Consider the following 23213-nt stretch of genomic DNA (forward strand, 5'->3'; position numbering starts at 1 on the left):
TTTTGTAGAGTGCTGCACGTTTATGTCAACCTAAGCCACTCTCTGGTCCATGTTACTTCCCTTGTCCAGGTAATCCATAAACAAGTTTTGCATTGCTTCCATCCCTTCCAACCCGTCTATTACTTCTAAATAACTAGATCGACCAACCTTTCTGTTTTTAGGATCTTGCCCTTGGAGAACGTATCTTGGCTAAGCCGGTTCATCTTAGAATTCCCACATTCACAATGATACCCTAGCTTACTTCAACTCTTTCTTGGCTCACCCCAACTAAGGTTCCATAGTCATCATAGTTTTTGGAATAATTTCGGTTTGGAACTCAACATCTTAGAGCGTTGTCCTAAACAGGATCAAGCATGCTCTGATACCAACTTGTAAGACCCGATCCCGGCCGCCTAGGCCGCGGTCGATGCCTCACGTCGCTCGGTCCACTTCCTGGTCGAAACTCTTAATTTTTGCCCTTTATTTATAATATCGCCCACAGGCGAGGGCTAACTTAAACCTTAGCTAAAGACTTCCCTAGTCATTAATAGCTTAGATCCTTTCAACAGATACGCAGCGGATTATTTTCTAATTAACCATTGGTCTAAAACCAATCTAACACTTGTCTGGTCGAATCACCTTAGCCTTGGTCAGTTTACTCAACTACCAATTAGCTTAAAGGTCAATCCTAAACCCAAACCAAATGATACGATTCTGAGGTTTCATTCCCCTAAACCATTCTATCTAGATCTACATAAGTAAATGCTAGATCATACCTTTGCCACATCTATGGAGCTTATTAGCTCATCGGTCCTCCATTGACTCGAATTGCTCTTGCTTGACAGCTGGACCACGATCACTCCATGATCTTACTTAAGGTCCTTGTCGTGACTCCTGCATCAAACAACTCCCCTAGGTACTTAGTCATTCAACTTACCATCCCCACAGACATAAGTAACCTTTGAGAAGTCTTTGAAAGGATAAGGGTGTGCATATGGCCTTTCTCGGCTCATGCACAATCCGAAATCCATTTGCCTTATAGGAAATAGTACCAAGTCCATCTTCTGGACTGACAAAGCTCTTATATCCTAAGTCAATCAGCCAACCATCCTCACATGACTTGGAACTGATGAGTCATCATCTGGCCTGACCGGCCTTGGGACTTAACCCAGACAACATATATGATTTGTTCATACCAACCGATGCATTCCTTAATCAGATTAGTTCCGACACCTGGAACCATCATTCAGAGGTCAGGTCGTCCATACTCAACCATGATCAGATCTTACACGGCTTTCCTTGAACAACCATACTTAGGCTCAATACTTATGGTCTACGACACATAGTACTAGCCACAGGCTTCGTCATGACTCTTAGCCAAACTCGAAGCTATCAACACCAAGGTTGATATATAGAAGCATCACATCAATACTCTTACTCCAGCAACGTGACTATCCATACTAGTGTTCGGCCATCGAACCATCGTCATGAAACATGATCCGACCACTAGACTTGATAAGCCATCATCCACTTAGCATGTACTGATAGAACCGGCCTTCCATTGCCATCATGTAGGTCTACTCCCTACATAAGACATATGGCGCCTATCCTACTCACCAACCCAAAGTTGATTGTAAGATATCCCACTTAGCCTTTGCGGCCAGAACCATCCAACCATAACTGGATCATCCATAGTCCCGTCTAACCGTCTGGTTAAGATCTAGGTGTGATCGACCAGTTATAAGTCCGGCCCAAAGGCTCACGGACCTTCTTACCTGATCCGACCCAAAGCCTGGATCCATACCACAGAGTAAGGCCCAAGACCAAACCGGATTGCCTTGCAACCAATCAGACCTTGCGATAAAACACTCTGGTTAAACTAACCGTCCGTCCGTTCGACTATGCAGCCGCGGACTGTCCACTTGGTTCGGCCTAAGCCTTGAACCAATGGCACCGTTTGGAACTCAAACCCTTTGGGAACTAGTACCCTTTGTGTTGTAGTACCCACGACTGAGGTTCCCATTATCCGCAAAGGTCCAACCACAAGGTCCGGTTCAAGAGTTATAAGAGCTGGATTTGCCAAAGCTGTCCAGGAGTTGCTTGCATAGGAACAAACCGGGTTCAAGCAACTATTGATCCAGGAGTTGTCTGACTTGAAGCTGGAAGACACCGGTGAACCACTAGAGGTTCCAGACCCAGTCCATTCGAGCCAGTTCTCCTCCATCGGCCAGAATGAAGCCGGCCTGACCATTTCCACCTTCATACTCAATCCATCCAACCAACTTGCTTCCGGTTCAGAGATATAGCCGACCATCAGAAGGAGTAGTATGTGTTGTACTCTTTTTCCTTATCGAGGTTTTGTCCCACTGGGTTTTCCCGAAAGGTTTTAATGAGGCAACAAGCAAGCATACTATGAGTTCTGATCCGGACATCTCAAACCGCGACCGGTCTATTGTTTTCTTTATTTTATTTCGGTTAAGACTTTGGCCATTTGTCTAGGCCCTTTTATTCTTTAAAGTCCAGTAAGGAACATCTATTTAAACCCTTGTAGTTGCCAACTTTTCGGCTAAGTCCTTTATGAAATCGTTTTTGCTTTAGCAAAGAAACCCTAAGTCTTTCAGTTGTGTGAAACATTGAGAGCAGCCGTGTGACATATCAAAGAGCCGATCCATTGTTCTTTGTGGCGTCCATCGATCCATTCCATTCCTTGTCTGAATCTTGAGAGAGACACACGTCCAACAAGAGCCGGAACCATATCTATCCTCCTATCCGACCTAGGCATCTTGCTGAGAGAGACATACGTCCAGCAGCAGATTCCATCCGCCAATCTACTCTTTTCACTATCTTTTGTTTTAGATTTCATTCATCCAATTCTATAAAAACCAAAAGAATCATATCTTGTTCTGTTCTTGTTCCTATTGAAAATTCACTAAAGGTTCCTATCTGTTGCAGGATCGATCCCAAGCAAGAGACGAGCCGGCCAGTACCATCCATCCGAGACAAGGCTGAACTGCGAATCGGTCATCCGTCCGTCCGTCCGTTCGACCCTCCGACCCATGCCTACAACATTTTGGTATCAGAGCTGAAGTTTCCTGCGAAACTCAGTTCTTTCTGAACCCTAGCCGTCACAATTCAAAAAAAAAAAATATTTACTTTCCTTTTTTTTATTTTCGGATTGTTCTCCAAGTTTTCTATTTAAAAAAAAAAAAAGAAGTTTTACTTTCTTTCCAAGTTTTCGAAAAAATCAAAAAAAAAAAAAGATATTCATCTTTCCTTTTTCAACTTGATTCGATTTTTCCATAAATTTTAGCATTTACTTTATTTTGCCTTGGTCGATACTCAAGTATCCGACCCCAAGCTACTATTTAATCCCTCTTGCCTCTAATTTTCTTTGAGTATCTTTTCAGAGAAACTATGGGAGATGTAGGTCAAGATCAAGCGGCCATAAACGCTCAGCTCCTAGCCGACAATGAAGAGTTGAGGGCGAGCCTTAGGGCTATAACCGCCGAGGTTACTCAGCTACGACAGGGAGGCAGACACAACGGACCTCGGCCACCAGGAAGGAATCAGCCTGACCCGCATGACACTGACTCGGACGAGGACAGTACTGATGATACGCGCAGTCAGGACGAAGAGAGGCCAAACCGGGGTGGGAGGAGGAACGCGCGAGGACCCCGGGTCCAAGTAGGAGGAGGCCGCGACCGTAGAGGAGGTCGAGACCGAGAGGAGGAAGAGCCTTGGTTGGGAGGCAAGGCGCTTAAGCTTCATCCCCCAACGTTTGCTGGCAAGGTTTATCCGGATGCCTTCATCGTGTGGGAGAAGCGCATGGAGTACATCTTCGACTATTACCAATATAGTGAGGCCAAGAAGGTTGCCCTAGCAGCAGCCCAGCTGACGGACAATGCTCTTTCGTGGTGGGATCGAGACGTTGCCAAGTCCGGGCCAGTGTGGAGAGCGCGTAATTGGACCGAGATGCGGACCGAGCTTCGCGCGAGGTACATTCCATCTTACTACCAGCGTGATGTGCTAAAACGTTTTCGTAAACTTACGCAGGGAACTAAGACTGTGGAGGGTACTTTGAGGAGTTCGAGGCACTTAGGAATAAGCTTGAGACCGACGAGCCCGAAGAGACAATGATGTCCCAATTTCTGGAAGGGCTGCAAGACCGCATTGCCCGCAAGGTGGAGAGGCAACAGTATGAAGACTTCAACGACCTGCAGCACTTTGCTACGCAAGCCGAGCAGCACATCAAGCACAAGACCGCCAGCACCAACCGCAGTAAACCTGCGTGGACTCAACCGGGCTCAAAGCAAGGCGACAAGAGCAAGACAATTGAGATTGAGAGCCGATTCAAGACAAACCAGGCTGAATCGTCTAATGCATCCAAATCGGAGCAGGTTAAGACTCAAGCCCAAACATTGCGTACCCGTGATATCATTTGTTATAAGTGTCAGGGCAAGGGCCACTACGCTCGGGATTGTCCAAACAAACGAGTAATGGTCCTAAAGGGGGATGGCGAGTATGAATCCCAAGATGAGGCCGCGGCAGTGATCTCTGATGAAGAAGTAACCGACTACCCGGAGACCGGCGAGCTGCTAGTGACCCGGAGAGCTCTTAGTACCCTCTTTGATCCAGAGACCATCCAGCGGGAGAACATCTTTCACACAAGATGTAGTGTTGATCACAAGGTATGTAGTTTGATCATAGATGGCGGATCTTGTACTAACGTGGCTAGCAAGTATCTTGTTGATAAGCTAGGGCTGGTAAAAACTGCCCATCCTCGGCCATACCGTCTCAAATGGCTCAATGATGAGACTGAGCTCAAGATTGCCGAACAAGTTGTTGTGTCATTCAGTATTGGCAAGTACCAAGACCAGGTCAAGTGTGATGTTGTGCCCATGCAAGCCGGCCATATACTTCTAGGAAGGCCGTGGCAGTTTGACAAGGAGACTCTTCACCATGGACGCACCAACATCTATAGCTTCGTCCACAACAACAGGAAGCACAGCCTAGCACCTCTCAGCCCTCAAGAAGTTCATGATATGCAAAAGGCCATGACGCAGTCCGGCCAGGTAAGTAACACTAACCTATACATGACTTCCGGACAAGTGCTTAAATCATTACAACGTGAGACACAGGTGCTACTAATGATCTTTAAGGAAGGTTGCTATGCAGGTCTAGAAGCTCCTGAAGTACCGGACGTAGTACAAGACCTCATGGGACGTTACAAGGACGTCTTTCCTGATGAGATTCCAGCCGGTTTACCCCCTGTCCGTGGCATAGAACATCAGATAGACCTTGTACCCGGCGCGCCACTACCAAACCGAGCTGCTTACCGTGTCAACCCTGAGGAAGCCAAGGAACTGGAGCGGCAGGTCCAAGATCTCATGGACAAAGGCTACATCCGCGAGAGCCTTAGTCCCTGTGCGGTCCCGGTCTTACTAGTGCCTAAGAAGGATGGGACGTGGCGCATGTGTGTGGACTGCCGAGCCATCAACAACATAACCATCAAATATCGGTACCCTATACCCAGATTAGATGATATGTTGGATGAACTGAGTGGGTCTGTTGTGTTTTCTAAGATTGATCTCAGGAGTGGATACCATCAAGTCCGCATGAAGGAAGGAGATGAGTGGAAAACTGCCTTCAAGACCAAGCAAGGTCTATACGAGTGGCTGGTGATGCCGTTTGGCCTTACCAACGCCCCTAGTACCTTCATGAGACTCATGAATGAGGTCCTCCGACCTTACATTGGTAAATTCGTGGTTGTATACTTCGATGATATCTTGATTTACAGCAGGTCTTTAACTGAACACATGGGACACCTAGAGCAGGTTTTGAAAGCCTTAAGGCAAGAAGGCCTTTATGCTAACCTTAAGAAATGTGTATTCTGCACTGATCAGTTGGTATTTTTAGGCTTTGTTGTGAGTTCACAGGGACTGAAGGTTGATGAAGAGAAGATCCAGGCGATACAAGACTGGCCGACTCCGACCACGATCGGACATATCCGCAGCTTCCATGGACTGGCCAGTTTCTATCGACGATTTGTGAAGGACTTCAGTACCATTGCCGCCCCAATGACCTCCGTGATCAAGAAGAATGTAACCTTTGCTTGGGGCCCTGCCCAAGAGGAGTCTTTCAACAGGCTTAAATATAGCTTGACACATGCACCGGTTTTAACTCTTCCTAACTTTGATAAACCTTTTGAGATTGAGTGTGATGCTTCAGGGACAGGAATAGGAGCCGTGCTGACCCAAGGAGGCCGGCCAGTGGCCTTTTTCAGTGAGAAATTGAGTGGAGCCGCCCTCAATTACCCCACCTATGATAAAGAGCTATATGCTCTAGTAAGGTCGCTTGAAACTTGGCAACATTATCTTTTGTCTAAAGAGTTTATTATTCATACAGATCATGAAACTCTTAAGCATTTGAGGGGCCAGACCACACTCAAGAAGAGGCATGCTAGGTGGCTGGAGTTCGTGGAAACTTTCCCTTATGTGATCAAGTACAAGAAGGGAAAGGACAACATAGTGGCCGACGCCCTATCCCGGCGCCACACACTCATTACCACCATGGAGGCTAAGATCATGGGTTTTGAGCAACTTAAAATGTCTTATGAAACTGACCCCTTTTCTGAGCTTTACAGTAACACGGCTAAGGGGGCCATGGGTCCATTCTATCAGCAGGACGGGTTCCTCTTCAAGGAGAAACGCCTGTGTATTCCTCATGGTTCCATGCGAGATCTACTGACCAGAGAAGCTCATGGGGGTGGGTTGATGGGGCATTTCGGTCGGGACAAAACTCTGAGTGTCCTGTCCGACCACTTCTATTGGCCCCGGATGAGGCGCTACGTCGAGAGTCTTTGCGCCAAGTGCACTGTCTGTCTCAAAACCAAATCCAGGTCGCATCCTTATGGATTACACATGCCTTTACCTATTCCTATTGCACCATGGGTCGACCTGTCTATGGACTTTGTGCTGGGCTTGCCCAAGATAGAACACAAGGATTCTATTTTTGTTGTAGTGGACAGGTTCTCCAAGATGGCACACTTCATTCCGTGTTCCAAGACCAATGATGCAAGCCAAACCGCTGATCTCTTCTTCAAGGAAGTGGTGCGCTTACATGGAGTGCCTCGTACCATCGTGTCCGACCGAGACACAAAATTTCTCAGCCACTTCTGGAGGACATTGTGGAAAAAGCTTGGAACCAAGCTCCTTTTCTCGACCACTTGCCATCCACAAACTGATGGACAGACCGAGGTAGTAAAACTGTACACTCTCTCAGTTATTGAGGGCTACGGTTGGTAAGAATCTTAAAAATTGGTTGAGTTGCTTGCCTTTCATTGAGTTTGCTTATAACCATGCAAGGCACTCTATTACTAATCTCTCCCCTTTTGAGATCGTGTATGGCTTTAGACCAGAGACGCCCATGGACCTAGCCGCATTGCCACCAGCCATGCAAGTCAGCCAGAGTGGTGACAAAAAGGCTGAGTTTGTGAAGAACATGCACCGGCAAGTCAAGGAGACTTTGGAGAAGAAGGCTGAAAGGAACCGGATAAAGCTCAACAAGGGGCGCACAGAAGTTATCTTCCAACCAGGCGACTGGGTGTGGCTCCACATGAGGCCAGAACGGTTTCCGGAAGAGAGGAAGAGCAAATTAGCCCCACGAGGGGACGGACCATTCCGAGTGCTCGATCGGATCAATGACAATGCCTACCGGCTAGAACTGCCAGGTGAGTTCCAAGTTTCCCGAACGTTCAATGTGTCTGACTTGTCTCCTTATATTGCAGATGACGGAGATGTTCTGAGGACAGAACCTGTTCAAGAGGGAGGGGATGTTGTAGTACCCACGACTGAGGTTCCCATTATCCGCAAAGGTCCAACCACAAGGTCCGGTTCAAGAGTTATAAGAGCTGGATTTGCCAAAGCTGTCCAGGAGTTGCTTGCACAGGAACAAACCGGGTTCAAGCAACTATTGATCCAGGAGTTGTCTGACTTGAAGCTGGAAGACACCGGTGAACCACTAGAGGTTCCAGACCCAGTCCATTCGAGCCAGTTCTCCTCCATCGGCCAGAATGAAGCCGGCCTGACCATTTCCACCTTCATACTCAATCCATCCAACCAACTTGCTTCCGGTTCAGAGATATAGCCGACCATCAGAAGGAGTAGTATGTGTTGTACTCTTTTTCCTTATCGAGGTTTTGTCCCACTGGGTTTTCCCGAAAGGTTTTAATGAGGCAACAAGCAAGCATACTATGAGTTCTGATCCGGACATCTCAAACCGCGACCGGTCTATTGTTTTCTTTATTTTATTTCGGTTAAGACTTTGGCCATTTGTCTAGGCCCTTTTATTCTTTAAAGTCCAGTAAGGAACATCTATTTAAACCCTTGTAGTTGCCAACTTTTCGGCTAAGTCTTTTATGAAATCGTTTTTGCTTTAGCAAAGAAACCCTAAGTCTTTCAGTTGTGTGAAACATTGAGAGCAACCGTGTGACAGCCGATCCATTGTTCTTTGTGGCGTCCATCGATCCATTCCATTCCTTGTCTGAATCTTAAGAGAGACACACGTCCAACAAGAGCCGGAACCATATCTATCCTCCTATCCGACCTAGGCATCTTGCTGAGAGAGACATACGTCCAGCAGCAGATTCCATCTGCCAATCTACTCTTTTCACTATCTTTTGTTTTAGATTTCATTCATCCAATTCTATAAAAACCAAAAGAATCATATCTTGTTCTGTTCTTGTTCCTATTGAAAATTCACTAAAGGTTCCTATCTGTTGCAGGATCGATCCCAAGCAAGAGACGAGCCGGCCAGTACCATCCATCCGAGACAAGGCTGAACCGCGGATCGGTCATCCGTCCGTCCGTCCGTTCGACCCTCCGACCCATGCCTACAACACTTTGGACACACGTGCCTCTTGGCAACTCATGACCCTTGGCAACTCGCACCCATTCAGATGTTCCAACCGTTCGACCTAACTGCCTTATGGACTGTCTGGTCCGTACGTGTGTCCGGCCTATGGCCAAAGGACCACGCCTTAACCTACATAAGTCATGAACCATTGTGACTGTTCAGGTAAGGGTTGCAACCGTCCAGAACAGAACAGAACCGCCTCTATCCAATCGGATCATCTGAGGCCAGTTTAGACCATGCGCGCGCCTAACTCGACGGTTATGGACCGCGACCGCATTACTCAACCAAAACCACGGTTATAACCAATCCCAACATATCCACAAGGCCACGCCAATGTACAGAAGGAGTAGAAGAAGAATTGGATGAAAAGAATAAGAAGAATGGGACACAATCAAAACGCCCATGGCTAGACCGGTTCGGACTGTCCGATGGTCTTAGCCGATGAGTCGGTGGTTACCCCACTGACCCTATCTGACTGAACCACGGATTTGGAGTCCTTCTCCAGACCTTTCTCTATGCCTTGGGTATTCATAACCACACGGCCTCCTCTCTCCTAAACCGTTCTCCTTGCCGGAGATACAAAACCACGACGACCGGCCCTTTTCCGGCCGATCTCTTGGCCGGGACTCTCTCTTTCTCTCTTTCTTTCTCTCTACGTTTTTCTCTGAGTATTTTACTCTGGAATTGGATAATGAAATCGACAGGAGAGCCTCCATATTTATAGAAAACGAGGGGGTAAGTCTTGCCCCACGAATAGGCACGACTTGCTAGCGAATGGGCACCATCGGCCAAGGGTTGTCCTCTTTCGGCCACTTGCATCCCTTCGCCCTTTCTGATTGGGTTTGGGGTCGGTCACAAGCCCAACCCACGCCCCAAGCCTCTTGGACTTAGCCCACGGCCTTGCCCAAAGACCCAACAGCCCATGGCCTCATGGCCGGACCTCACAGCCCGCCACTGACCCGGACCCGGACCATCGGCCTAAAACCCGAACAGTCCATCTAGCTGAGATGAGCTGACTCCCAGCTGCCTCAGCTGAGTGAGCTAGTAGTCCAGCTAGTGGAGCTGACTTAGTAATGGCTGAGCTGAAGTGAACTCAACCTAGCTTCGTTAAGCTGGTCGAGCTACTTCTCTATCTCGTCCAGCTACCGTCTTACTCGTCTTAGCTGTCTCTTTTCTCTTATAAGGTTAAGTCAAAGTTTCCTTATGTCCTCGAACCATGGCCGTCCCGACAATCCTTTCCAGGATTGGGGGCGTGACAGTTCCTAGGCATCAAAACCGAGGTGATGTCAATCCTTTTGGTAGAAATGAAAGAACCAATGATGGCTTGAGTGGTTTGAAATTGAAAATTCCAAGTTTTGATGGCAAAAATGATCCGGATGCTTTTCTTGAATTTCTTCGGTGTTCCGGGGAGTATTTTAAATGTAAAAAAAAAAATACTTCGAATTTGAATCTGATTTTTTGCATGCTTCATAAGGATGGTTAAAGCTATTTTCTGGTAAATTTCATAAATTTCTTTTGCTTCTAACCATGTCTTTTGCATGCTACAAAGGTCAGAGTTTCGTGGTCTAAACGGATGTCTACAGCAACTTTTGATCAACACTTGACATCCTAAACTCTTTGTTGACATATTTTTGATGTTTCCTTTCAGAAAACTTTCTTCAAAAATATTAATTTTTGCATTTTTGGCTTCTCGGGTGATTTTGGCTGTCCGTGGGTGATTTTAGCCCACGTGGGCTGTCTGTTCAGTACACACGGACGTCCGTGTGTGTCCATCAGCACACACAGGACGTCCGTGGCCGTCCAACAGCACACACAGGACGTCCGGCTGTCCATCAGTACACATATCAGCACGCTCCGTGGACTGTTCTGGTGATTTTGGCCCACGTGGGCTGTCTGTTCAGTACACACAGGACGTCCGTCAGCACACGAAGGACGTCCGTGGCTGTCCGTGTGTGTCCGTGTGTCCGTCAGTGCTCAATGAGGCCGGAGAACAGTATGTGAAGGAGCAAGTCACGGTTCCACTCTCCATTGGCCGATATGAGGATGAGGTTGTGTGCAATGTGCTTCCCATGGATGCTTGCCATGTTCTCCTGGGCCGGCCTTGGCAATTTGACAAGAAGGCAGTGCATGATGGTTTCACAAACCGGCATTCATTTGATCATAAGAGAAAGAAGATCACCTTGGTGCCTTTGTCGCCTTCGGAAGTCCATCAAGACCTGGTCCAACTTAAGAAGAACCAAGACCAAGACTCTAAAGCTGATAAACCTGAGACCAGTACCAGAAACTCCAACTTCTTTATCAAAGAAAGTCAGGTAAGGAAGTCTCTTTGCTCTCAAAAGCCATTTCTCTTACTGATTTATAAAGAGTCTCTCTTGGCCTCATCTTCTTCTGACCTTGCACCGGAGATTCCGAGTGAGTTTTTAGGTATCTTGCAGGATTATTCTGATGTGTTTCCAGATCGATCTCATCCCGGGCGCCTCTCTACCGAACCGACCAGCGTACCGCACCAATCCGGTCGAGGCCAAGGAGCTGGAGAAACAGATCAATGACTTGCTTGAGAAGGGATACATCAGAGAGAGTCTTAGTCCCTGTGCCGTGCCTGTTCTACTTGTACCAAAGAAGGATGGCTCCTGGAGGATGTGTGTGGACTGCCGGGCCATAAACAACATCACGGTAAAGTATCGACATCCTATCCCTCGTCTTGATGATATGCTTGATGAACTCCATGGTTCTAAGTACTTTTCTAAGATAGATTTGAGAAGTGGCTATCATCAGATTAGGATGAAAGAAGGTGATGAATGGAAAACGGCCTTTAAAACAAAACTAGGTTTGTATGAGTGGCTTGTCATGCCCTTTGGTCTCACTAATGCACCTAGTACTTTCATGCGCCTAATTAATCATGTCTTGAGGTCTTTTATTGGTCATTTTGTTGTGGTTTACTTTGATGACATTTTTATTTACAGCAAAAGCCTTGATGAGCACAAACAGCATTTGAAATCTGTTCTTGAAGTCCTTAGAAAGGAACGTTTGTTTGCTAACCTTGGAAAGTGTTCTTTTGGCACAGATCATGTGGTCTTTCTAGGTTTTGTTGTAGGTGCAGATGGCTTGAGAGTGGACGAACAGAAGGTCCAAGCAATCCGGGACTGGCCCATTCCGACCACCATTGGTGAAGTAAGAAGCTTCCATGGCCTTGCCGGCTTCTATAGGAGATTTTTTCAAAACTTCAGTACCTTGGCCACTCCTCTTACTGAAGTAATCAAGAAGAACGTGGGGTTCAAATGGGGACCAGCTCAGGAAGAAGCATTCGAAATCCTTAAAGGGAAGTTGACTCACGCCCCTTTACTTGTACTTCCAGATTTTTGTAAAGCTTTTGAAATCGAATGTGATGCTTCTGGTGTTGGTATTGGTGCTGTGTTGATGCAGGATGGAAAACCAGTGGCTTATTTCAGTGAGAAGGTTGGAGGAGCCTTGCTCAACTACCACACATACGACCAATAACTCTATGCCTTGGTGAGGGCCCTTCAAACATGGCAGCACTATCTTTGGCCTAAGGAGTTCATCATCCACACTGATCATCAGTCTCTAAGACACCTTAAGGGTCAGCAGAAGCTCAACAAGAGGCATGCTCGTTGGATGGAGTTCATTGAGACATTCCCTTATGTGATCAAGTACAAACAAGGTAAGGAGAATGTTGTGGCTGATGCATTGTCTCAAAGGTATACTCTTCTCTCAGTCCTTGAAACTAAATTGCTTGCCTTTGAATTTATCAAGGATCTTTATGCTTCTGATCAGGATTTTAAAGAGATTTTTTGAAAATGCTCAAAGGTTGCTTATGGCAAATACTTTCAAAATTCTGGTTTCTTATTCTTTGATAACCGTTTGTGTGTGCCCCAATGTTCTTTGAGGGAGTTGTTTCTCAGGGAAGCTCATGGAGGTGGGCTTATGGGACACTTTGGTGTCAAGAAGACTTACAAGGCGGTTCATGACCATTTCTACTGGACGAGCCTGATGAAAGATGTTAAGAGGATCTGTAGCCGATGTGTGGTGTGCAAGAAGTCTAAGCCTAAAGCATCACACCGCGGTTTGTACTCAGCTCTACCCATTCCCTCTCATCCTTGGGTAGACATTTCTATGGATTTTGTGCTTGGATTGCCTAGGTCTAAAGCTGGACGAGATTCTATCTTTGTCGTTGTTGATAGGTTCTCGAAAATGGCTCATTTCATTCCTTGTCACAAAACTGATGATGCTGTGCAAGTTGCAGATTTATTCTTTAAGGAAGTTGTTAGATTGCATGGAATGCCTAAGACCATTGTCTCTTATCGTGATGCTAAGTTCCTTAGCTATTTTTGGAAGACCTTGTGGTCTAAGCTAGGTACTAGATTAATGTTCTCTACAACTTATCATCCGCAAACAGATGGGCAAACTGAAGTAGTTAACCGAACCTTGTCTGCTTTGCTTAGATCTTTGGTTAAAAAGAATCTTAGGACTTGGGAAGAATGTTTGCCTCATGTTGAATTTGCTTATAACCATGATTTGCATTCAGCTACTAAGTTTTCTCCTTTTGAGGTTGTTTATGGATTTAATCCCTTGTCTCCACTTGATCTTTTACCTTTGCCTTTGAGTGAACGAGTTAATACAGATGGCAAGAGGAAGGTGGACACGATCAAGAAGCTGCATGAACAGGTCCGTGCCAACATTGAAGCCAAGACCGAGGGCTACAAACGACTTGCAGACAAGAAAAGGAAAGAAGTGATCTTCCAGGAAGGTGATCTTGTTTGGGTCCACATGAGGAAGGAACGATTCCCGGAACAAAGGAAGTCCAAACTCATGCCCCGGGTCGATGGTCCATTCCAGATTCTCAGGAAACTCCATGACAATGCTTACCAGCTTGATCTTCAGGGTAAGTATGATATCTCTTCAAGTTTTAATGTTTCTGATTTGCGCAGATGATCCGGATTTGTGGTCAAATCCTTTTGAAGAGGGAGGGAATGATAGAACCCAGGACCTGGACCAGGACGTGGAGCAGACTCAGCATGGTGACCAGGACGATCAGATCAGTCCAACTGAGGTTCAGCCATTCAGCCGTACCAGATCAACGGACAGAGCCGTGTACCGGATCGACCCGCGTGCACCCGGACGTGACCTAAGGATGGATCCACGACCTGATGACCGAGCCAAACCACAGGCGTTCTTCCCCGACCCATTTGCCATTCTAGAGCCAACAGTCAAGCCAGAACCCATGATCCTCGAGAAGAATCAGATTCCGGACTTAGCCTATCTTTCCTTGCCCGTTTGGGACGTACCGCACGCCCGGATCAGGCTGATCACGACCTTTCCAACCACTTTGATGATTTCATGATGATCGATGCTTCCAACTACTCCAGAGGAAGGATACTTAAGCTCTCTGGAGATTTGGGTCGAGCTATCTCTTCATCCGTTCATGGATCATCGACGATCAATCATGCGGTCAGCCTTACATCCGTCCTGCTCCTTACCGCGGATGACCTGATCACCACAGAATGAACTTGGAGATCTTTGTGAATCTGGACCAGTCAACACAAGAATCCGCACCTTGACCAGTCTTTAGTCAAAGTCTTCATTTCTAGTTTCTATGTCTTGTTTTCATTCATTTCTATCTTCTATGTTGTCTTTTCCCACAAATGTCTTTATGTTTCTTTGACTCACAAACCTTATAAGTATGTGATGATCCCCCTTAATAAAATCACATCGATTTTCCTTTGCTTCTTTTGAGTCTTCTCTCATTGTTCTTTGCTTAGAACATTCATACTTCTCTTGGTGAGCTCATCTCCAAGCGAACCACTTCGTTGTGTTGGACCGGTGCGTCACATCCGGCAACCTTCGAATCTATGGTAGTATCTTTGGGCTATTCCGCAACCCATAGTGTCACCCCTCGATCCATCAGTTCTCAATCCTCTCGCATCTGGGTTCATATCAACCTTACCGAAAGAGTGATCCTTATTTTGGTTCTCTCACCACGAGGGCCAAAATCACCCGAACAGTCCACAGGAAGGGTCAGCGTGCGGAGTCAAAGGACCAACGTGCTGATATGTGTACTTATGGACAGCCACGGACGTCATGTGTGTACTGACGGACACACACGGACACACACGCACAGCCACGAACGTCCTATGTGTGCTGACAGACACACACAGACGTCCTGTGTGTGCTGACGGACACCCACGGACGTCCTGTGTGTACTGAACAGACAGCCCACGTGGGCCTAAATCCCCCGAACAGTCCACGAGAAGGGTAAGCGTGCTGAGTCCAAGGACCAACGTGCTGATATGTGTACTGATGGACAGCCACGGACGTCCTGTGTGTGCTGACGGACACACACAGACACACAATGACAGCCACAGACGTCCTGTGTGTGCTGGCGGACACCCACGGACATCCTGTGTGTACTGAACAGATAGCCCACGTGGGCCAAAATCACCCAAACAGTCCACGGGAAGGGCCAGCGTGCAGAGTCCAAGGACCAACGTGCTGATATGTGTACTGATGGACAGCCACGAACGTCCTGTGTGTGCAGACGGACACACACGGACAGCCACAGACGTCTTGTGTATGCTGACGGACACACACGGACGTTTTGTGTGTGCTGACGGACACCCACGGACATCCTGTGTGTGCTGACAGACACACACAGACACACACGGATGACCAGTGTGTGCTGACGGACAGCCACAAACAGCCATGGACGTCCTGTGTGTGCTGGCGGACACCCACGGACGTCCTGTGTGTACTGAACAGACAGCCCACGTGGAATAAAATCACCCAAACAGTCCACGGGAAGGGCCAGCGTGCTGAGTCCAAGGACCAACGTGCTGATATGTGTACTATGGGACAGCCACGGACGTCCTGTGTGTGCGGACGGACACAGATGCACACACACGAACAGCCACGATGTCCTGTGTGTGTTGGCGGACACCCACAGACATCCTGTGTGTACTGAACAGACAGCCCACGAGGGCCAAAATTACCTGAACAGTCCACAGGAAGGGTCAGCGTGCGGAGTCAAAGGACCAACGTGCTGATATGTGTACTGATGGACAGCCACAGACGTCATGTGTGTGCTGACAGACACACACGGACACACACACACAGCCACGAATCTCCTGTGTGTGCTGATGGACACACACGGACGTCCTGTGTGTGCTGACGGACACCCACAAACGTTCTGTGTGTACTGAACAGACAGCCCACGTGGGCCAAAATCACCCAAACCGTCCACGGGAAGGGCCAGCGTGCTGAGTCCAAGGACCAGCGTGCTGATATGTATACTGATGGACAGCCACGGACGTCCTGTGTGTGCTGACGGACACACACGGACCGCCACGGACGTCCTGGTGTGCTGGCGGACACCCACGGACGTCCTGTGTGTACTGAACAGATAGCCCACGTGAGCCAAAATCACCCAAACAGTCCACGGGAAGGGCCAGCGTGCAGAGTTCAAGGACCAACGTGCTGATATGTGTACTGATGGACAGCCACAGACGTCCTGTCTGTGCTGACAGACACACACGTACAGCCACAGACGTCCTGTGTATGCTTACGGACACACACAAACATCCTGTGTGTGCTGACCGACACCCACGAACGTCCTGTGTGTGCTGACAGACACACACGGACACACACGGATGTCCTGTGTGTGCTGACAGACAGCCACAAACAGCCCCGGACGTCCTGTGTGTGCTGACGGACACCCATGGATGTCCTGTGTGTACTGAACAGACAGCCCACTTGGGATAAAATCACCCAAACACTCCACGGGAAGGGCCAGCATGCTGAGTCCAAGGACCAACCTGCTGATATGTGTACTGAGGGACAGCCACGGACGTCCTGCGTGTGCTGACGGACACAGACGGACACACACGGACAGCCACGGAAGTCCTGTGTGTGCTGGCGGACACCCACGGACGTCCTGTGTGTACTGAACAGACAGCCCACGAGGGCCAAAATTACCCGAACAGTCCACAGGAAGGGTCAGCGTGCGGAGTCAAAGGACTAACGTGCTGATATGTGTACTGATGGACAGCCACAGACGTCATGTGTGTGCTGACAGACACACACGGACACACACGCACAGCCACGAACGTCCTGTTTGTGCTGACGGACACACACGGACGTCCTGTGCGTGCTGACGGACACCCACAGACGTCCTGTGTGTACTGAACAGACAGCCCACGTGGGCCAAAATCACCCAAACAGTCCACGGGAACGGCCAGCGTGCTGAGTCCAAGGACCAGCGTGCTGATATGTATACTGATGGACAGCCACGTACGTCCTGTGTGTGCTGACGGACACACACGGACACACACGGACCGCCACAGACGTCCTGTGTGTGACGTCCTGTGTGTGCTGGCGGACACCCACGGACGTCCTGTGTGTACTGAACAGATAGCCCACGTGGGCCAAAATCACCCAAACAGTCCACGGGAAGGGCCAGCGTGCAGAGTCCAAGGACCAACGTGCTGATATGTGTACTGATGGACAGCCACAGACGTCCTGTTTGTGCTGACGGACACACACGTACAGCCACGGACGTCCTGTGTATGCTTACGGACACACACGAACGTCCTGTGTGTGCTGACCGACACCCACGAACGTCCTGGGTGTGCTGACAGACAGCCACAAACAGCCCCAGACGTCCTGTGTGTGCTGGCGGACAGCCACAAACAACCCCAGACATCCTGTGTGTGCTGGCGGACCCCATGGACGTCCTGTGTGTACTGAACAGACAGCCCACTTGGGACAAAATCACCCAAACAGTCCACAGGAAGGGCCAGCGTGCTGATATGTGTACTGAGGGACAGCCACGGACGTCCTGTGTGTGCTGGTGGACACCCACGGACGTCCTGTGTGTACTGAACAGACAGCCCACGAGGGCCAAAATCACCCGAACAGTCCACAAGAAGGGTCAGCGTGCGGAGTCCAAGGACCAATGTGCTGATATGTGTACTAATGGACAGCCACGGATGTCATGTGTGTGCTGACGGACACACACGGACACACACGAACATACACGTACAGCCACGAACATCCTATGTGTGCTGACGGACACACACGGACAGCCATAGACGTCCTGTGTGTGCTGACGAACACCCACAGACGTCCTGTGTGTGCTGACGGACACCCACGGACGTCATGTGTGTGCTGACGGACAGCCACAAACAGCCACGGACGTCCTGTGTGTGCTGGCGGACACCCACGGACGTCCTATGTGTACTGAACAGACAGCCCACGTGGGATAAAATCACCCAAACAGTCCACGGGAAGGGCCAGCGTGCTGAGTCCAAGGACCAACGTGCTGATATGTGTACTGAGGGACAGCCACGGACGTCCTATGTGTGCTGACGGACACTGACGGACACACACAGACAGCCACAGACGTCCTGTGTGTGCTGACGGACACAGACGGACACACACGGACAGCCACGGACGTCCTGTGTGTGCTGGTGGACATCCACAGACGTCCTGTAAGACCCGTTCCTGGTCTCTCGACCCAACTGGATACGAATGCTTACTTATTAATTTCTTTCCTTGTCTGATTCATTCTAAGTCTTTTCTTTACTAAGTGATATTCGAATATGAGGTTCATAAACAAAGGGATAGATTGCACAGCGGAATAATAATGTATAAACTTTGTATTACTTAGAAACATGAGATTCAATACACAACTTCTTAACAGTCTCATAGACAATCACTAGTTCATCCCTAGCATCATCTAACCACACGTTACATAGCCTCTCACTGACCGAGCCTTCACGGCTCCTTGGTTTGACAAGAACCATCCTTAGTTCCTTAAACCACAACCAGATAAGCATTAATCATAACCGAGAATAGAACGGATTGATTCTACAATGCTTGGCTTGGTTCCTAGAACTTAGATAAACCTCAGTCAACATAATCATAAAACGTATGAACCTACCTACCGTATCCTAAGTCATTCAACCAACCACCCCTTGACTTAGAATCAGATAGATCGTCCAGAGTAGATAAACAGAACACACGAACAGATCCGGATCGTCCCCAAAGACCAATCCGTCTAACCGGATAGAATCTAGGTGCGACCGGCCAATGGAGTCCGGCTCAATGGCCCAACGGACTCACTTACCTGATCCGGCCTTAGGCCTGGATCCAATCGGCCGAGTAAGCCTCAAGCCTAATCCGGAAGGCTTAGCAACCGGTCAGACCTTGCGACTCTACCTTGGCTTAGACAAACCGTGACCTTGTCTTAACTAGACAAGCCATAGGCTGATCCATAAGGATCAGTCCTAACCTATCCCGAAAGACACCGTTTGGAACATGTACCCTTTGGCCATTCGTGCCTCTAGGACACTCATGACTCTTGACAACTCGTGCCCTTTAGGTTATTCCCAACCGTTCGTCCTAAGCGCCCAGTCTTGGTGCGATCGGATCATCCCACTAACCGACCCGTGTCTAGGCTAGCGGTTTGATTATGTCCGGCCAAAGTCTAGGGACGTGTCCCTTGGACTCAACCAACACAACCTTTCGTGTTTAACCAGAGAGAAGAGAAGGGAAACAAATTGAAACAGATAAGGAGAGCCGGATGGGACTTAGGAACCGAGCATAGCCGCGGTGCGGTCGCATGGACCATCCGTTCGGTCTGATGGAGCCACGGCCCATCACATACCTTGTGAACCACGTCTGGGTTCTCCATGCTCTTCTCCTTGTCTTGATCTCCCATTCTTGACCTGAGTTAGTTCTCAAACGATCAGAGTCGCCGGAACACAACACCACCACAATCGGCCTTTCTCTTGGCTGGAACTCTCTCTTTCTCTCTTTCTTTCTCTCTACGTTTTTCTCTTGAGTATTTTACTCTGGAATTGGATAATGAAATCGACCAGAGAGCCCCCATATTTATAGAAAACGAGGGGGCAAGTCTTTCCCCACGAACAGGCATGACTTGCTAGCGAATGGGCACCATCGGCCAAGGGTTGTCCCCTTTCGGCCACTTGCATCCCTTCGCCCAACCCACGCACCAGGCCTCCTGGACTTAGCCCACGGCCTTGTCCAAAGACCCAACTGCCCATGGCCTCATGGCCGGACCTCACAGCCCGCCACTGACCTGGACCCGGACAATCGGCCTAAAGCCCGGACAGTCAGTCTAGCTGAGATGAGCTGACTCTCAGCTGTCTCAGCTGAGTGAGCTAGTAGTCCAGTTAGTGGAGCTGACTTAGTAGGGACTGAGCTGGAGTGAACTGAACCTAGCTTCATTGAGCTGGCCGAGCTACTCGTCCACTTTGTCCAGTTACCGTCTTACTCGTGCTAGCTGTCTCTTAGCTTGTATAAGGTTAAGTCTAAGTTTTCTTATGTCCTTAACCTTCTTTCTCGACCATGGAACGCTTGCCTTGATGTCCTAACACTAGCTTGCACGTTTCCTCGAACCATGGCCGTCCCAACAATCCTATTCAGGATTGGGGGCGTGACAAGTCTCCCCCCCCCCCTTGGGATGGATTCGTCCTTGAATCCGAATCGAATGCTTCCTCGGAAACAAACTGATCAAACCACTCTGGGTACTCTGCTTTCATTCTAGCTTCGGTTTCCCAAGTGATTATATCCTGACAATTACAGTCCCAGACGACCTTGACCATCTGGACCGTCTTCTTCCTTGTTGCTTTTTCCATCCTATCTATGATTCGAACTGGCCTCGTTTCCAAGGTTAGGTTCTTACCAAGATCGTCTGGAATGGCAGGAAGAGCGATGTCTTGGTCCGTTAAACATTTCCGAAGTTGGGAGACGTGGAACACATTATGAAATGCGTCCATCTTGGCCGGCAAGTCCAACTTCTAGACCACCATCCCAACTCTTTCAATGACCTTGAACGCCCCCAAGTATCTCGGATCTAACTTCCGTCTTCTGGAAATCCGGACTCGTCCTTTGAAGGTAATCATTTTGAGATACACCAAGTCACCTACTTGAAATCAAGATCTTTCCTTCTTCGATCTGCATAGTTCTTTTGGCGGTCTTGTGCCTTTCTCATCTTGTCCCTCAAGAACTTGATCTTTTCGGTTGTCTCTTCGACAATCTCCGGACCAGTCATGATGTGTTCCCCAACTTGGGTCCAGCATAAGGGTGTCCTGCATGGACGCCCATACAGAGCTTCGTATGGCGACATGCCAATACTACTATGGAACCTATTGTTGTAAGCAAATTCTACCAGAGGTAGATGTTTCTCCCAGGAATCACCCCAGTCTAGAACACATGCTCGCAACATATCTTCCAATGTCTGGATCGTTCGTTCAGACTGTCCATCCGTCTGTGGGTGATAGGCTGTACTCATGTTCACTCTTGTTCCTAAATCCTTTTGGAAAGCCCTCCAGAAGTCAGATGTGAACCTTGAATCCCTATCTGAAACTATGCTTGCCGGCACACCATGTAGTCGGACGATCTCATCAATGTACTTACGTACAATCTGATCTACCCCATCCGACTTTTTGATAGCCAGGAAGTGTGCTGATTTGGTCAGGCGATCAACCACAACCCAAACCGCATCTTTCTTACTCCTCGTGGTAGGGAACCCAGTCACAAAGTCCATTGTGATGTGATCCCATTTCCATTCCGGAATAGGCAAGCTTTGCAATAACCCACTAGGCACTTGATGTTCTGCTTTGATGAGTTGGCAAGTGGAACACTTGGCCACCCACTCCGCGACATCTGCCTTCATACGGATCCAATGATAGAACTTCTTAAGGTTCTGGTACATCTTGGTCGCACCAGGATGAACCGAGAATCTGGACTTATGAGCCTCCCTCATAATCTCTTCCTTTAGACTTCTATCATTAGGAACACTGATCCGACCGTTTACTAGGATGGTACCATCCTTTGCAGTTTGGTACTCCGTCCTATCATTCTGAGCAACCTTGTTCAGGTTCTCGTCCTGACCTTGAGCCAACCGAATTCGGGTAAGCAGGTCGGCCTGATTGACCGCCTCTAATCCGAGTGGTTCAGACTCTTTGGTTGATGCGTTCAACCGTAGGGCACGAACCGTACCGTCCAGGTCGTCCGCTTCTCGTTCGGCTGATACGTCGGCCCTTCTTCGGCTCAAGGCATCTGCGACCAGATTAGCCTTTCCCGGATGATAGGTGATATCCAGATCGTAATCAGCTACAAACTCCATCCACCTTCTCTGCCTTAAGTTTAACTCAGGCTGGGTGAATATATACTTAAGACTCTTATGGTCCGTAAGTATCTGAACCTTGGCACCATACAAGTATGATCGCCAAATCTTTAAGGCGAACACTACCGCAGCCATTTCAAGGTCATGGGTGGGGTAGTTTCCCTCATGTTTTCTCAACTGCCTTGACGCATAGGCGATGACCTTCCCATGCTGGGTTAATACGCAACCTAGTCCTGTTATGGACGCGTCCGTATAAACCTCATAGGGTTGGTCGGCCTCTGGAAGAACCAAAATGGGTGCGCTAGTCAGCATGTCCTTAAGCGCGGAAAAACATTTCCCACACTCCTCAGACCATGTGAACTTAACGTCCTTCCCGGTCAACCGTGTCATAGGCTGAGCCAAGCTTGCGAATCCTTTCACAAACTTTCTATAATAACCTGCCAGCCCTAGGAAGCTTCTGACTTCCGTGGCACTGCGTGGTCGAGGCCAATCCTTGATTGCCCTGATCTTCTCTGGATCCACCGAGACGCCCTCACCGGACACAATGTGGCCGAGAAACCCAATGCTCTTCTGCCAAAAACTGCATTTACTGAGTTTTGCATAGAGCTTGTGTTCCCGTAATCGTTCCAGCACGGCTCTCAGGTGTTTCCGATGAGATTCCTCATCCTTGGAGTAAATCAGGATATCATCAATGAAGATGATCACTGATTCGTCCAGGAAGTCTCGGAACACACTGTTCATCATTTTCATGAATGCAGCAGGCGCATTGGTCAGACCGAATGGCATAACCACAAACTCGTAGTGGCCGTACCTGGTCCGGAATGCTGTCTTTCTAATATCATTTGGCTCTATAGGGATCTGATGATACCCTGAGGCCAAATCAATCTTAGAAAACCACTTGGCTCCTTTGAGTTGATCCAACAACTCGTCTATTCTGGGCAACGGGTACTTGTTCTTCACAGTAACCCTGTTCAACCCTCGATAGTCAATACACAGACGCATGCTACCATCCTTCTTTTTCACAAAGAGGACTGGTGCACCCCAAGGAGAGCTACTTGGACGTATGAACCCCTTGTCCAGCAATTCTTCTAATTGCTTCTTTAGCTCGGCCATCTCGGCCGGAGCCATTCGATACGGACTCTTGGACAGCGGAGCT

The 23213-nt window shown here is 48.5% G+C and overlaps 1 protein-coding gene across 1 annotated transcript; it reads left to right on the top strand.

Moving 5' to 3' along the window:
* The first annotated feature begins 3393 nt into the window (after positions 1–3393).
* LOC125596439 lies at positions 3394–6219 on the top strand. The gene is made up of 6 exons (XM_048771588.1): positions 3394–4002; positions 4161–4742; positions 4917–5051; positions 5118–5414; positions 5916–6080; positions 6208–6219. The coding sequence occupies exons 1-6, from the start codon at positions 3394–3396 to the stop codon at positions 6217–6219; spliced, it is 1800 nt and encodes a 599-aa protein (XP_048627545.1).
* The last annotated feature ends 16994 nt before the right edge of the window (positions 6220–23213 follow it).

Source organism: Brassica napus, unplaced genomic scaffold (assembly GCF_020379485.1).
Source record: "Brassica napus cultivar Da-Ae unplaced genomic scaffold, Da-Ae ScsIHWf_1214;HRSCAF=1738, whole genome shotgun sequence".
In the NCBI taxonomy this organism is placed as follows: domain Eukaryota; kingdom Viridiplantae; phylum Streptophyta; class Magnoliopsida; order Brassicales; family Brassicaceae; genus Brassica; species Brassica napus.

Bases quoted from the DNA above. Each gene is read 5' to 3' on its own strand.
- LOC125596439 (XM_048771588.1), top strand. From the start codon at position 3,394: ATGGGAGATGTAGGTCAAGATCAAGCGGCCATAAACGCTCAGCTCCTA. The intron at 4,743-4,916 runs GTAAAAACTGCC...AGGCCGTGGCAG, and splicing joins TTGTTGATAAGCTAGGGCTG to TTTGACAAGGAGACTCTTCA. The intron at 5,415-5,915 runs GTCTTACTAGTG...GTGAGTTCACAG, and splicing joins TTAGTCCCTGTGCGGTCCCG to GGACTGAAGGTTGATGAAGA.